The 17,477-nt window shown below is 40.5% G+C and overlaps 1 protein-coding gene across 4 annotated transcripts in view; it reads right to left on the minus strand.

The window, feature by feature from the left end:
• The window catches only part of ZRANB1 (zinc finger RANBP2-type containing 1), a 70,467-nt gene that overhangs the window by 41,487 nt on the left and 11,503 nt on the right, over positions 1–17,477 (minus strand). Inside the window, exons 2-3 of one of the 4 annotated variants that reach the window (XM_063616969.1) lie at positions 4,492–4,666; positions 1,745–2,595 (exon numbers count right to left, since the gene is read on the minus strand). The exons of 1 other annotated variant lie outside the window; for it this stretch is intronic. In XM_063616969.1, coding sequence (XP_063473039.1) covers positions 1,745–2,595; positions 4,492–4,532 — 892 coding nt within the window. In that variant the 5' untranslated portion in view covers positions 4,533–4,666. Of the gene's footprint in view, positions 1–1,744; positions 2,596–4,491; positions 4,667–17,477 lie in introns of those variants that run through there. 2 more of the 4 variants (XM_055246086.2, XM_055246091.2) reach the window with 2 other exon arrangements.

The raw sequence follows: 17,477 nt of genomic DNA on the forward strand, positions 1-17,477 counted from the left end.
AAATTTTTTTAACTGACAATCATACTATATGTTGCCCCTCAATTTGGAGCAGAAAAATCAGTGGAATAAAATGGGACAACACAGACAGAAGATGGCTCGGTGTGTTTTCAACCCCTCATCCTCAGGATGGGAGGAAACTAGAACTATGAGTTGCTAAGTGCCTACTACGTCTGGAGGTCAGAAGGATTCATCTGCTGGGATATTCTTTTTTGCCAGAACAAAGCTAAAATTGAAAACTCAGGATTTCAGCTGGGCACAGCAAATTACGCCTATAATCCCAACGCTTTAGGAGGCTGAGGTGGGAGGATTGCTTGAGCCCAGGAGTTCAAGACCATCCTGGGCAACATAGGGAGACCCCCATCTTTACAAATAATAATTAAAAACAATAGCAGGGCATAGTGGTACATGCTAATGGGGAGTCCCAGCTACTAGGGAGGCTGAGGTGGCAGGTCACTTGAACCCAGGACGGTGAGGCTGCAGTGAGCCATGATTGCATCACTGCCTTCTAGCCTGGATGACGGAGTGAGATCCCATCTTGGGGCAGGCGGGGGGGGAAATGATATATATAATTTAATACATATAAAATTTAATTTTAAAACTCACGATTTCTTGGAAATCAATTCTTAGGACTCACAGGTTCATACACCTAAACCTTCCATATTCTTGGGCTGTACCCAGAGGGATAAATAAAAGAAATTGGGACTGAGGGAAAACATACAGCTAAGGTATAGTTAAGGCTTAGCTATTGTTCCACACAAAGTTTAAACCTAGTAATCATTCAAAATTTCCCTTATTAAGACCAGATGTCAAAGTAAGCAGCCCATCCAAATAATTTAATAAAAATCAAACATCTAATCTACTCAAAAAAAAATACTGAAGACTCAAGTCACTGCTTTTGTGAATTACATCACAATTAACTCACAAGGTCAAGAACTGAAGAAAAACTCTGTTCTCCTGCATCTCTGTCCTTTAACTGCATTTCCTGAGGAAAATGTCACAATAGATACGAACGACAACTTGAAGTATGGAATCAGCTGGCTACATGTAATCAGTTCCATAAAGTTTGCAAACATCTACTACATGACATTCATGTTAAATTAACACCAGTATTTTCAAGGTCAATATGTTTGTTCAACTTCTTGGAGTCGCACATTTTTGTGGTATTTTTAACATCTGACTAAAGCTTCTATCATCACAAGATGCTCACACTGTTTACAAATACTTGGAAGCAGCAGCTGGTGTTCCTCGGTTACATCTTGTTACAATAAACAGACTAGCAGTTTTAAAGTCCAGGTATATATTTTACTACCAATGTGTAAAAACTTTGCTTTAACTTAAATCTTTCCACTGCCCCCAGTAATGGAGAGATATGAACACAATTAATTGTGGGCAATTTAGTACAAAATTATGACAAGATCACAAATACACAAATTTTTATGTATGCATACTTGAAAGTACAGCTATCATGCTGAATGAATTAAATACTAGTGACTTTGAACATATATATACACACACACACAAACACACATTTTTGTGTGTGCGTGGAGACACAGTCTCACTATGTTACCCAAGCTGGAGTGCAGGTGCTATTCACAGACTGATCATGGCATACTACAGCCTCAAACTCCTGGTCTCAAGCAAGTGGCTAAGACTACAAGCGTGTGTCAGCACACCCAGCTCTTTTCATATCATTTTTACTACCTTTTCCCACCCCATGCAAAAAATGCAGAATACAGAAACTTACCCACACAAGCATTGAGGAAGAGCCAATCAGTCTTTTTCATCCTGTTTTTAATTTGCTTTAGTTTTTTAAAGTCTACTTCAAGTTCCTCCTTGCTGCCCACAGCACCAGCCAATTCAATCCTCTGAAAATCCATTTTCACTTCAGAGTCCCGCTTCGTAGCAGGAGGTGATCTCCTTTGGCTATTACCACTACTGCAACTTCCCCTCCATCGAGCTCTGTCTTGCTCGTTTATTATTGAAGAAGCCTCTTCAGTCTCTGCCAATTCTATTGCTTCAATGTTATTAGGTCTGGGATGATCACAAACAACACATCTTTTAGCCTTGGCCCAGTTTTCATATGTGCAAACAGAGCAAATCCAGTGCTGTGTCCTAGTGTTCAGTTTATTTCTATCATTGTATTCCTCACAAGGATCAACAGAAAAAGCAACTGGTCTTGAGCCACATCCTGAGGACTGAGGAGATTCTGTAGGACTCCTGGTCCTACGTTGGGATAAGCACTGGGTACATCTGATTGCTCTTGGCCAGTTCAAATATGTACACATGTGGCATGACCACTTATTTGCATTTTCCATGCTATATGAAGATTTCACCCTTGGTCTTGCACTAGAGTCTGGACATATCAAAGGACTACTTCCTCCTTCGGTGCTGGAAGGATCCCAATCTCTACCAACATCACTTGAACCACTTTTAAATGGATCTTCTGTAATAATTGTTCCACTAGGTCTTTGGGCACGACACATGGTACACTTGATTGCAGATGGCCAGTTTTCGTACGTACAATATTCACAAGCCCACTTAATTCCACGTTCTGACATTGTGCACTTCTTGAAGTGAGCTGTGTCAGGCAGGAAGCTATAAATAATTAGGACATGGTTATTAAAATAACTACATTCCACCTCCAAAAATACGCTGCCCAAAAAGCATGTCCTTCAACCTACAAAATATGAATTTCTCAAAAGATGCATGTAACATTTCGACATTGAATTATCTTAATTTTCTTTTTTGATTTCCATAGAAACACTGGAGATAAATTCTCAAAGAAAAAATCTTAGACCTTGGGATTTAATAAAACTGAACTTTGGAATGCAAAAGAGATAGGCAGGAGATATAAGGAGGTCTGATCTAAGAAGGATGAGATTAAAGGGAAGCTACTAATAGAAATGTTTAATTTCAGGGAGGCCATCACATCAATTTAGAAAACTAACCAATAGTTTAAAGAAACAAAGGTAGAGGAAACAACACAAACTAAATAATAGCTTAAAACACAAAACCATTCTCAAATTATGAACACAGATTATGATTCATGAATTCAGAAGATCAAACAACATCTATTTTGTCATTCTCGCTAAGGGAGAAAAGCAACTTAAAATGCTAATTATCCACTGTTCTTAATTAGCACAGGTAGCAAAGAAACATGTTGAGAAGTAATGGCTACAATTAACAAAGTAACATTATGAAATAGGTAGTTCCTTGATATTCTGTAGCCTCAAAATCTAGTTCTATCTGGAGCAAAAAAAAAAAAGAAGACTGTACTGGGGAAAATTAAATCTGTGGAAGGTCACTGAAATAACCAGTAGCATAATCATTCCATTGTGAATGTTCATAATTAAAATATTTTAAATTCTGAATATTTAAAATATACTCAAAATCTAATCCATGGCCGAGGGCGGTAGCTCACGCCTGTAATCCCAACATTTTGGGAGGTTGAGGCGGGTAGATCACAAGGTCAGGAGTTCAAGACCAGCCTGGCCAAGATGGTGAAATCCCATCTCTATAAAAATACAAAAATTGGCCGTGCATGGTGGTAGGTGCCTGTAATCCCAGCTACTTGGGAGGCTGAGGCAGAGAACTGCTTGAACCCGGCAGGCAGAGGTTGCAGTGAGCCAAGATCGCACCACTGCACTCTAGCCTGGGCGACAGAGCAAGACTCCATCCCCTGCCCCCAAAAAAATCCAATTCATATTTAAAATATATTTACACTATTTAAAGATTTCTAGGATTCAACAATGGGCTAACACTACACTATAATGAAGAAAGACTTTATAATTTAATGGCAACTAATTCATAAATGAAGCAACTTACATAACAAATTTAATGATTTTTTTTAATGGCTTGAATTTAGACATTGGCCACTTTTCTTAAATACTTTTATCAACTCAGTATCATCCCAACACCTATTTTTCACCAGGAAAGAGAAAGAAATCCTAGGCAGAGTATACAACCTTTGCTCTCTCTTTCTCAGGGATTTTTCCTGAACTTAGAGGGTTCAATCTTTACTTTTTTGTTGTTGTTGTTGTTGTTTTTGTTTTTTTGAGATGGAGTCTTGCTATGTTTTGCCCAGGCTGGATGGAATGCAGTGGAGTGGTGCAATCTAAGCTCACTGCAACCTTCACCTCCCAGGTTCAAGCGACTCTCCTGCCTCAGCCTCCCAAGTAGCTGGGATTAGAGGTGCATGCCACCATGCCCGGCTAATTTTTGTATTTTTAGTAGAGACACGGTTTCAGCATCTTGGCCAGGCTTCTCTTGAACTCCTGACCTCGTGATCCACCCACCTCAACCTCCCAAAGTGCTAGGATTACAAGCATGAACCACCGTACCCAGCCTAAATCTTTCACTTTTGAAGTATACTGTATTATGTTCCTGCCTGCCAAGTCCATACACCATTTATAGTGTGAACTCTGCTAAGAAGAAAAAAAATCACTATAAGAAAGTATACTATTTAATAGCTAAAATAAAAACCACACTTACTAAGATTTTAGTTCCCACGCTATAACCTCCACCTTGCACATGATTAGAATAAAAGTACGGTTTGCAAATCAGATCAAAGACAAGATTCCGTCTTCATGCTGGCTCAGATTCTGACTTCCTCAGGAGATACTGCAAAACGTGATAAGTGGTTCTGTCTGACTGTGAATAGCTATTCCTGTAAAGGAGACCAAAACTGAATTTCACTTGAAGCCTGCTACTTTAGCTAAAAGATTTTTAAGGCTTTATTTTTATCGATTCTCTATTTTAACCCTACTTACTTATTTTAACAATGGACAACTATATTCAGAATTTTAACTTAACAAAACAATAAAATTGGCTAATCAATTGGGCTGGTCAGCCAAATTAAACATGGATGAGACATTTTTCTATATAACCTTAATCCTGCGCTGTGTACGCAGGGCTAATATTACTATTAATTTGGCAGTGCTAAGTTAATTCCTACCTGTATTACTCTATTACTAAAAGGGAAAAGATGATAAAATCCAAAAAAGTAGAAAAAGCAAAATAATTGCTTATATTTAGCTATGAAACCATCTTCAGCAACTGCAATTTTTTCCCTGATCCAAGTAATATAAAATTATCTTGCTTAAATTTTTAAATTTAGTTTGTATAATGATTACTTACAAACTGATAGCAGCCCAAAAATGTGTGGAAGAGCAGAGAACTATAATGATATAAGCATCCAGAAAGTAGACAATACAGATTTAATGGTAATTTTCATGCTCTTTAGGCAGATTCTTTCAGTTTCTCAAGAATGAAATGTAAGTTACTTGCTCATGCTACTGGAAATTAAAATGAGCATGTAAAAACTTACTAACAAGATAAATGCCATAATGAACATATATCCAGGGCTACTCTAAGTAATTTCAATATATCTTTTAAAAAATTCACATTCAAAATCCATACTTGTTTTGATAAGTCTTACTATGTTTGTAAGTGTAACTAAACAGCCCGTAACCTTACATTATCTTAGCTAATCTTCATGTAACTAATATACTGGCATAATATATTTAAATGTCCAGGCTGATTTAAAAAACAAACAAAAAATTGCCATAAAAAATAATCACTGTCACAAATGCCTGGTAAAATAATGGACAGATAGCTGCCTAATTAGCCCACCAACCTCTGAAAATCCAGGTAACTAAGCAATACCAAAACCAAGCTCAAAAGTTTTAAGAGATGTGCCTCCTATTAGATAATAAGCACGGTGGCTCAAGTCTTTAATCCCAGCACTTTGGGAGAATGAGGTGGGAGGATCACTTGAGCCCAGGATTCAAGACCAACCTGGGCAACATAGCAAGACTCCATCACTACAAAAAAAGGAAAAAAAAAAACACAATTTTTGTTGTTGTTGAGACAGTCTCACTCTGTCACCCAAGCTGGAGTGCAGTGGCACAATCTTGGCTCACTGCAGCCTCCACCTCCCAGGTTCAAGTGAATCTCCTGCCTCAGCCTCCTGAGTAGTTGGGACTACAGGTGCATCCCACCATACCCAGCCAATTTTTTTATTTTTAGTAGAAACAGAGTTTCACCATGTTGGCCAGGCTGGTCTCAAACTCCTGGCCTCAAGTGATCCACCTGCCTCAGCATCCCAAAGAGCTGAGATTACAGGCGTGACCCACTACGCCCGACCAAAAAAAAAAATTTTTTTTTTAATTAGCCAGGTGCAGTCGCCTGTGCCTATAGTCCCAGCTACTCAGGAGGCCAAGGAAGGAGTATCATTTGAGTATAGGAGTTCAAGACTACAGTGAGTTATGATTGTGCTACTGTGCTTCAGCCTGGGATGACAGAGCAAGGCTGTCTCAAAGAAAAGAAAAAAAAAGACGTAATGATGTACAGTGTTCACTCTGAGGGAACTTGAAACATTGCGGGAATGTTGTTTAGTAACTGCAAGGTAAAATTCATTGAAGAGTGGCTGGGCGCTCACGCCTATAATCCCAGCACAGGAGGCCTACGTAGGTGGATTGCTTGAATCCAAGAGTTTGAGACCAGCCTGGGCAACATGGCAAAACCCCATCTCTTCAAAAAATACAAAATTAGCCCAGGGTGGTGGCACATGCCTGTAGTCCAGCTACTCAAGAGGCTGAGGCAGGAGGATCGCTTCAGCCCAGTGGACTTGAGGCTGCAGTGAGCCATGATCACACCACTGCACTCAGAGTGAGACCTTGTCTCAAAAAAAAAAAAAAGAAGAAAAGAAAAAATTCATTGAAGATTATCTGAGACAGCCATTTCTACCTGTGGTAATTAGTAAACAGAACTGAACAGTAAGGATAACATCAACTGAACTATGTGTTTTTTTGCAGTATTACGAAGAAATTAACAGAATACACTTTTTCCAGATGTCAAAACATTCCAAAAAGTACATAAAATTATTTCCAAAGTAGCCAGCTCTAAAAGTTAATACTCTACCTTGAAATAAAACTTACTAAATATCACTTTAAGTATTAAATATATTCATACACCCAAGTAAATTTACTTTACAAGTTTAATTTTGCATGCAAAGCAGATTTGCAAATTCTATCCAAGGACTCAAACTTCAATTAATTGGTAAAATAAAACCACAATAAAATCTACATAATCTGGGCCTTCTTTAAGGAGAACTGGACAAAACTGCTACTCTTAAGACAAATATTCCTTGGTTCAAATGCAATACCAACAGTTCCCATCCTGTGGACCAAGGAGACCAGGAATCCATTTGTGCATCAAGCTCTGCCTATAGAATGAATAATGTCTCTAAATATATCAACCATTTACTACTACTAAATTTACAAGTACTAAATTCGTAACTGTTTTTAATTACATACTTTCCAATTCAGATAATAAAAGTGCACAAATATTATGGTATATGTACTAATAGCAGGCAGGGGAAAGGGACTTACATAATTGAACATTTTTTATACTGTCATGTTTAATATTTGTGAAGCATTACTAAACACTGTATAAGAATTACATTTATACTGAAGTCAATTCCTCAAAATTGTAGCTACACTACAAATTACCCCAACCACCTACTAAACAATCATAGAGAACTGAAGAAATGAAATAATTCTCGGCTGGGCGCAATGGCTGACGCCTGTAATCCCAGCACTTTAGGAGGCTGAGGCAGGTAGATCACTTGAGGTCAGGAGTTCAAGACCGGCCTGGCCAACATGGCGAAACACCGTCTCTACCAAAAACCCAAAAATTGCTGGGCGTGGTGGCTGGTGCCTATAATCCCAGCTACTCGGGAGGCTGAGGCAAGATAATCGCTTGAACCCGGGAGGCGGAGGTTGCAGCAAGCCGAGACTGCAGCACCGCACTCCAGTCTGGGCAACAAGAGCGAAACTCCATCTCAAAAAAAAAAAAAAACACAAATAATTCTCTTCAAGTGCAAACTCAGGAAACAAACTGAGATAAGCTCAATTGCCAGTAGTTTCAAATGATGAGATGTTATACTACTCAGCTACTCAGGAGGCTGAGGCAGGAGAACTGCTTGAACCTGGGAGGTGTAGGTTGTAGTGAGCAGAGATTGCGCCACTGCACTCCAGCCCGGGCAGCCGAGCGAGACTCCGTCTCAAACAACAACAACAAAAGGAGCCTTAAAGATTTTTATTAGCTTTATTAATACAAACTTATACTTAATATAAATATTTATTAGCTTATTAATATAAATCTGTGGAGATTTACAAATGCTCAGAGAACATCTTAGGGATATAAAGACGAAAGCTAAAACTAAAAAGGATTTTCCAGGCATGCTAAATTTTCAGGCTCTTAAAATATTACAAAGCAATTTTGAACTATAAAATTTCTGTAAATAAAAAACTTTAAACTACTTAACTCAAGCCAAAATATCGCACATACTCATCTCTTTTCTCATCAGTATATTCTTTCATCACTGTCTTCTTCGCAATAGTCAACAGGAAAAACAACCAGTCTAGAGCAGGATGGTGAAGATCGATGATATGGTAAACCCTTTATCTACAAATCTAACCTCATTTCAGGGCTCCAACAGGTTATTAAATTCTCCATTAAACCCCTTATCTTCTTCTCACAACAAACTCCTATCTTGACTTCTCCAGTTTCCATTAATGACACTATTAATACCTCTGCACCCAGCAGAGAACTCAGAATCACCTTAAATTCTGCCTCTCCCCACAGATTCTTTCCAGTGGTTTCTAATTACTGTCTCCCACTGCCATCAATCCTTTTCCAGTTCAGGTCAGAACTACCATAAAAGCCTTCTAAGCATCTTCCCTTTCTAAATCCATCCAGCTGACTGTTCCACAATTCTCTTTCTGAGGCTCTTCTGCAACAGTATTAACTCTCAACTCCTTCCTGTCACAAACACCACACACTCACTCCCAAACATGCCACACACGCCCCTGACTCATGCATGTGTCACCACCACCCAACATACACATGAAGGTACTGCCTTAGATACAGAAGCACAATAGACACTCTCATTTATAGTGAATTCTATCCATCCTTTAAGGCTCAGTTCAAGTCTCATCTTCATAAAGTTTTCAAATCACTCCAAGCACACTCCAAGCAACCATACTTTTATTGACATTTGGCACTTTATATTTCCTCTTAGGGCTAGTTTTTGGAACACTAATTCATATATGTTTTTCCTATGTCACTCACACCCTTCTATTTCCATCCCTCCCTTTGATTTCCAGTCAAACAGCCAGGCTTTCAAAAACCTTTGTTCAGAGATTCCAGTGGCATGGAAGGTAGACCAGCACCTTGTGTTTAGTAAAACCCAAGAAGAGGTCATGTTGAATGACTTGAGGAAAGAAAGGAGTAGACGTTGTGAGCAATCTCAGAAGAAATTCTAGAGAGGATGGAATCAACTCCATGGCAGCAACTGAACGGGCAGCAAGACCTCAGTAAAAAGTGTCTGCTAGATATAAACTAGGTGTCAAGCCACAGGCACTACGGCCCACAGTTGGTGGCAGAGCCACAGAACCTGACGGAACCTTGTGGAGGGCAATGGAAGACAATACCATAACCAATGCAGGCAAAATCTGAACCATATGACACCAGGCCTTCCAATAACATGAGGAGAGGGGGCCGCAAGGATGACTGAGGTTGAATTTCCTGCCAAAGAAGTAGAATTCAAATCAAGTTAATTTAAAGAAAGCAAATGTGGTACCTTCTTTCTATCTGAGTTTTCGGACTAAGATTCATGTTTGATACACTTGTTATGTCTTCCTGTATCCCTGACCAGATTATAAACTGGGCAAAACCTATTACATCTGTTTTTCTCTCATTTCATAACACACCAGTTAGGTCCATACTTAAGTATAGAACTACATCAACAAATATCTAGAATATTACACAGCAAGCCGTGACTTCAGCACCTTCACATTCTAGCCCCATTAAAAAATATGTAACATGTAATTGAATCCACGAAATTATTAAACACTTTTGCCTCTGCAACTTCGGCATTTGAAATAAAATGAACTCTCAGGCAAAATACAACAATCGCTAAATCATTTGTTAAATGGCTTAGTCTGAAGCTCTCCGGTTCTATAATGCACAATTAAACATACTGTTTTCACATGGCTTCCAAGACATTCTCCTGGTTTTCCTCCAATCTCAGTAGCTTTTCTTCCTCAAGCTTCTTTGTTGGCTTCCTTATCTTTCTGAATTAAAGAGCCAAGTGCCCCAAGCTTTGGTCCTCTTCTCTCTAACCTCTAACTACTTTGGGGATCTTAGTCAATCCCTGGGCTTTAGATATCATCTATTTCGTGATAATTTAAAAATTTGTATCTCCAAGTTGGATCTCTCCCCTAACTCAAGATTTGTAAAACCAGCTGCCACGTGACATCTCAGTTTGAAGGTTTAACAAGTTTCTCACACTTAACATGTCCAAAACTCAATTCCTAATCAGAATTTCCTATTTCGGAGCCTCAGTTTTCCCATCTACAAATTAAAGGGATTAGACTACTAAGAGCCACAAAATTGTTCAATAAATGTTTGTTCCTTTCATCACAGCTCTGAAAGTCTACCATCCTACAACAGACTTGGCACTGTGGCAACCCATAAGCTAGTTAACTACTCAAATCTTGCTATGACAAAGACACGTACAAAACTTTTGCAATCATTAAGTATCTTCTAAAAGTCCTAAATTAGTGTGAAATTGTATGTAAATAATCAATAATTAGATGTCAAAAATGAGCTGGCATTCCTATAAAAAGAGGTCACTATTATCTATGGCATCTATCAAATGAGTAGATGTGAACTAAACATACTGTACACTTCCAGAAATGTGTGGATAAGTTGGACAAAGTAAAATTAAATAACACCTGCCAGGGTGACCTTGGCCTTATCAGCACTATGCCTTAATTAACTGAGGTGATTACCCTCTACAACTACAACTCACTTCATTCCAACCAAACCTAAGTCTTCAAAATGTAACAAATTTAAATGTTACATTTTAATCTGTCAAGGCTACATTAGAAAAAACTGTAATAAAAGTTACAACTCTAATGTCTTTTCTTTTAAACCACTAGACAATTAGCAATCCACTGACTAGAATGAAAGAAGATCTTAAAGACAAAAAGTTAACTTACATTGTGTCAAATCTAGCATGAAACAATATTAATGCTCTTTCTGTTCACCTTGTCATCTCAGGAGGATTTCTAGCTCTTTACCTACTTAACTCTATCTGAACACTTCCATTCCTCAGTCGTAACAAGAAAGTGAGGAGGAGTAATACAGGTATGTCTTGAGCTTCAGCAGAACCTATCTTAGAGCATAGTTGCTTTACACGGTTTGAGACATCCCAGGTCAATCATGTACCTTAAATCACAATCCCAAACAAAACTAATGTAACAATCTACGACAACACTTACCAAAGGTTTGCCATGCACTCAGAAATATGGAGAGATATAACTAGACAAAACACTGTCCCTGTGCTCAGAGAACCTGCAATCTAATTGGATGAAAGACCACAGTTTTCTTAAACATGTATGGAAATGGAACAATTAACTCCAAAAATACACATCAATCCAGCATTTAAATAATAATAAAACAACTTTTGCAAGAACCATAAACATGCTACTTCATTCAGAATTTAATTTCTGTCAGCCAGGCGCGGTGGCCCACGCCTGTAATCCCAGCACTCTGGGAGGCTGAGGCAGGCAGATCACAAGGTCAGGAGTTTGAGACCAGCCTGACCAACACGGTGAAACCCTGTCTCTATTAAAAATAAGAAAAAATTAGCTGGGCGTAGTGGCGCATGCCTGTAACCCCAGCTACCCAGGAGGCTGAGGCAGGAGAATCGCTTGAACCTGGGAGGCGGAGGTTGCAGTGAGCCGAGATCGTGCCATTGCTCTCCAGCCTGGGCAACAAGAGCAAAATTCCATCTCAAAAAAAAAAAAAAAAAAAGAAAGAAAACTGATTAAGCTGGACTTCACTGATATTTAAAACTTCTGCTCTGTGAAAGACACTGTCAAGAGAATGAGAATATCAAAAACCAGAAAAAAAATTTGCAAAAGATAAGTGACTATTATCCAAAATATACAAAGAACTCTTAAAACTCAATAAGAAAACCACTCAACTGAAAAATGGGCAAAAGATCTGAACAGACACCTCACCAAAGAATATATATAGGTGGTAAATGAGCATATGAAAAGACGTTGAACATCTTTTCAAACGTGGGGGGGTGGCTCGCGCCTATAATCCCAGCACTTTGGGAGGCCAAGGTGGGCTGATCACCTGAGGTCAGGAGTTCAAGACCAGCCTGGCCAACATGGTGAAACCCTGTCTCTACTAAAAATACAAAAATACACCATATATCATTAGGTAATTACAAATTAAAACAATGAGATACCACCACATACTTACTAGAATGGCTAAAATCCAAAACACTGACACTAACAAATGCTGTCAAGAATGTGGAGCAACAGGAACTCTCATTCATTGTTGGTGGGAATTCAAAATCATACCTGTAATCCCAGCACTCTGGGAGGCCGAGGTGGGTGGATTACTTGAGGTCAGGAGTTCAAGACCAGCCCGGCCAACACGGTAAAACCCCATCTCTACTAAAATTACAAAAAATTAGCCAGGTGTGCTGGCGGGTACCTGTAGTTCCAGCTACTTGGGAGGCTGAAGCACAGGAATCGCTTGAACCCAGGAGGTGGAGGTTGCAGTGAGCCAAGAATGTGCCACTGCACTCCAGCCTGGGCCACGGAGTGAGACTCCATCTCAAAAAAAAAAAAAAAAAAAAAAATCCTTACACCCGTATAGTGTGGGAATTTTTTTCTAATTGCAACAAGTTGGAAAGAACTAAGATGTCCTTCAGTAGGTGAATGGATAAACTGTGGTACATCCAGACAATGGAATATTATACAGCTCTAAAAACAAATGGGCTATAAAGCCACAGAAAGACATAGATGAACCTTAAATGCGTATTACCAAGTGAAAGACAACCTGAAACAGTTACATAATGTATGATTCCAACTATATGACATTCTAGAAAAGGCAAAACATGAAGACAGTAAAAAGATCGAGGGGTTGCAGGAGTTAGAGGGAAGGGATGAATACAAACAGCAGGGAGGAGTTTTAGAGCAGTGAAATCACTGTGTGCTATTATGATAGATACTTTTCATTATAAATTTGTCAAAGCTCATAGAATCTACAGAGTGAATCCTAATGTAAATTATGTACTTTGGGTGATTATGTGTCAATGTTTGTTCATTAATTGTTAACAAATACACCACTCTGGGGAAGGATGTAGACAGTGGGGGAAACACAGGGGCAGCAGGTGTATGGGAACTCTCTGTATTTTCTGCTCAATTTTGTTGTGAACTTAACACTGCTCTAAAAAATAAAGTATTTTTAGGCTCAACACCTGTAATCCCAGCATTTTGGGAGGCTGAGGTGGGCGGATCACCTGAGATCAGGAGTTCAAGACCAGCCTGGTCAACATGGTGAAACCTTGTCTATACCAAAAATACAAAAGTTAGCCGGGAGTCATGGTGGGCACCTGTAATCCCAGCTACTGGGGAGGCTGAGGCAGGAGAATCACTTGAACCTGGGAGGCAGAGGCTGCAGTGAGCCGAGACCACACTACTGCACTCCAGCCTGGGCAACAGAGCAAGACTCTGTCTCAAAAAATAATAATAATGGAGAGTATTTAAAAGGACACATGGCTGGAGCGATAGGAACCACTGCTGTAATCCTAGCATCTTGGGAGGCCTAGGAGTTCAAGATCAGCCTGGGCAACATAGTGAGACCCCATCTCTACAAAAAATTGTTATAAAGTTAGCCAGGTATGGTGGCACACGCCTGTAGTCCCAGCTAGGCTGAGGTGAGAGGATCACTTGAGCCCGGAAGGTCAATCCTGCAGTGAGCTATGATCCCACCACTGCACTACAGCCAAGTGAAAAAGCAAAATCTTGTCTCCAAAAAATATATTTATATCCTTAAGAGGGCATAAAAACCCCTTCATGACTAATTGATTTTTGGTTTTTAACAGAGAGGGTCTTACTCTGTGGCCTAAGCTAGAGTGCAGTGGCATGATCATGGCTCACTGCAACCTCAACCTCCCAGACTCAAGTGATCCTCCCACCTCAGCCTCCAGAGTAGCTGGGACTACAGGCGCACATCATTACACCAAGCTATTTTTTAAATTTGTATTAGAGACAAGGTCTCATACATTGTCCAGGCTAATCTTGAACTCCAGGCCTCAATCTTCTCGACTCAGCCTTCCAAAGTGCTGGGTTTACAGGCATGAGCCAATGCACATAGCCATGATTAATCTTTTAAGTATCTTCTCAGCTACTCTTCCAAATATATACGTCAAGAATATCCTATAATATTTCCCTTTAATAATTTATTATCTTTCACTAAAGCATAGAAATGTACTTTACTATGGAAAAACCATTTTCATCTCTTGATATTTATACCTAGTTCTCTCACATATATGAAAATGTAGGCCGGGCGCGGTGGCTCACGCTTGTAATCCCAGCACTTTGGGAGGCCAAGGCGGGCGGATCACGAGGTCAAGAGATCGAGACCACGGTGAAACCGTCTCTACTAAAAATACAAAAAATTAGCCGGGCGTGGTGGCAGACGCCTGTAGTCCCAGCTACTCAGAGAGGCTGAGGCAGGAGAATGGCGTGAACCCGGGAGGCGGAGCTTGCAGTGAGCCGAGATTGCACCACTGCACTCCAGCCTGGGCGACAGAGCCAGACTCCGTCTGAAAAAAAAAAGAAAAAGAAAATGTACCAGGTCGGGTATGGTTGCTCACGCCTGTAATCCCAGCACTCTGGGAGGCCAAAGCAGGTGGATCACCTAAGGTCAGGAGTTTGAGACCAGCCTGGCCAACATGGTGAAACCCCGTCTCTACTAAAAATACAAAAATTAGTTGGACATGGTGGTGGGTACCTATAATCCCAGCTACTCGGGAGGCTGAGGCAGGAGAATTGCTTGAACCCAGGGGGAGGAGGCTGCAGTGAGCCAAGGTTGCACCACTGCACTCCAGCCTGGGCGACAGAGCGAGAATCCATGAAAGAAAGACAGAAGGAAAGGAAGGAAGGAAATGTACTGCACTTCCAAAATTTGAGTCTGAGTCCCTCTCCCTCTCTTACATCTGAAATACTAGCCAAATCCTTAGAACCCAAGCCTCTCATCTGAAAAAATGGTGACCATAAAGGCTTACCTATCTTTAAGTGGAGGGCTAAAACTGATCACTTCAAAACCCAAGTCCTATAATTAACATCACGAACACCTGCCAGCTTGACGTAACATCAACTTAAGTTTTGTACGGAGCTTTAGGTAAAGAACACTAACTTCATTGAATCCTCAGGTACCTTCCCTCTTAAAGTACCCCATATATCCTTTTTTTTTTTTTTTTTTTTGGAGACAGAGTCTCGCTCTGTTGCCCAGGCTGGAGCGCGACAGCAGATCTCACCTCACTGCAACCTCCACCTCCCGGGTTCAGGTGATTCTCCTGCCTCAGCCTCTTAAGTAGCTGAGACTACAGGCGTGTGCCATCACACCCAGCTAATTTTTGTATTTTTGATAGAGACAGGGTTTCACTATGTTGGCCAGGCTGGTCTCGAACTCCTGACCTCATGATCCACCTGCCTCGGCCTCCCAAAGTGCTGGGATTACAGGCATGAGCCACGGCACCTGGCCTCCGTTTTTATGAATAAGAATCTGTGTCAGCCGGGTGCAGTGGCTCACACCTGTAATCCCAGCACTTTGGGAGACAGAGGTGGGTGGATCACAAGGTCAGGAGATCCAGACCAACCTGACCAACATGGTGAAACCCCGTCTTTACTAAAAAGACCAAAAAAAAATTAGCCAGTTGTGGTGGTGCGCACCTGTAATCCCAGCTACTCAGGAGGCTGAGGCAGGAGAATTGCTTGAATATTGGAGGCAGAGGTTGCAGTGAGCCGAGATCTCGCCACTGCACTCCAGCCTGGGCAACACAGTGAGACTCTGTCACACACAAAAAAAATCTGTGCCTTCAGGAGAGGTGAAACATCTCGTCCAGGGTCACAAGGCTAGGAAGTGAACCCCAGTTCTGATTCCAGTGCCCTCTCGCTAATGCACCACAACCTTCCATGATTATAAACACATTGCCCAAGATTATCAGGTTATAAAACAGACTAGCTAGCTACCACTGATACTACCTCCTAAACAAGTCCCCAAAAGTTTGCTTCACTCCAGACTCCCCTGCTATACCCCTATTCCAAGCCACCATTATTTGTCACTTGGATTACTGCAGAGACTAAGTGATCTAGCACTTCCACTCTATCCACTATCCTTACACAGAATAAAATTAAAACTCCCCAGCCTTACTTACAAATTTTTACATAAAGTGACTTTCTGTTCCTTTTACAAGTCAAGATCATTCTCCCTTTAGGGGCTTTGTATTAGAAATCTCCTCTGCCTAGAATGTTATTTCCCCAGATTTTCCACATGTCATTCTTGTCATTGAGATCTCAGTTTAAATGTCACCTCCCAAAGATTTTCTCTGACCACTCAGGCATTCTCCATCACATCACCGTACTTGAATTTTCTGCACAGCACCTATCACTATCTGACATTTCTTTCTGCATTTGTCTCTCCACACTAGAGAGTAAATAGAACACAATTAGCAAAGACTTTGTCTTGTTCACAGATGTATCCCAACATCTAGTATACGTGCTTTCTAACACACTTAACATTGAACAGATTATATGTTTTGTATGCAATCATCTTTTCAACAGTATTTTATGTAATCTTTTAGAAAATCCTAAGCAACTTCAAATCACATAGCAGGTGCCCAATAATAAAAAAAAAAAGTACTAAAATAATTTCTATATGCCTTCAACACTTCTAATATATACCACAAATATCCCTGACATATCTTCCCAATACACACTCACAGTTGCACAGTTGGGGAGGGGTGGGTAATGGCTCGCCACATCTGTAAAGATGATCCACACTTAAGGAGATCACTCCTCCCTTCTAATTCCCAGCCCCAGGGGAAGGTGAGGATCAAATGCTAAGAGTGCCTTTCCAACCTCATCCGCATGCTTTGGCTATATGGTAGCCTCTGCTAGTCCCTAAAGATCACATATAATTTTCATGTCTCCACGCCTTCACTCGTCACAGGATGCTTGCCTACTCCTATTCCCCTTCTTACCCAGTTTTATATACCTAGAAATCGGGTACTCCTCTTCAAGGACCAGCTCAAATGTTCCCACCTCGGTAAAGCCCATCCTGACCAATCCCAATCTCATGCTACTGAATAAACTTAGTCCTTTTATTTTTTTCTTTTTTTGAGACAGTCTTGCTCTATCACCCAGGCTGGAGTGCAGTGATGCGATCTCAGCTCACTGCAACCTCCATCTCCCAGGTTCAAGCAATTCTCATGCCTCAGCCTCCCAGGAAGCTGGGATTATGGGCATATGCCACCACGCCCAGCTAATTTTTGTGTTTTTGGTGGAGATGGGGTTTCGCCATGTTGGTCAAGGCTGGTC

The sequence above is a fragment of the Symphalangus syndactylus genome, chromosome 2 (genome assembly GCF_028878055.3).
Source record: "Symphalangus syndactylus isolate Jambi chromosome 2, NHGRI_mSymSyn1-v2.1_pri, whole genome shotgun sequence".
NCBI classification, from domain to species: Eukaryota; Metazoa; Chordata; class Mammalia; order Primates; family Hylobatidae; genus Symphalangus; species Symphalangus syndactylus.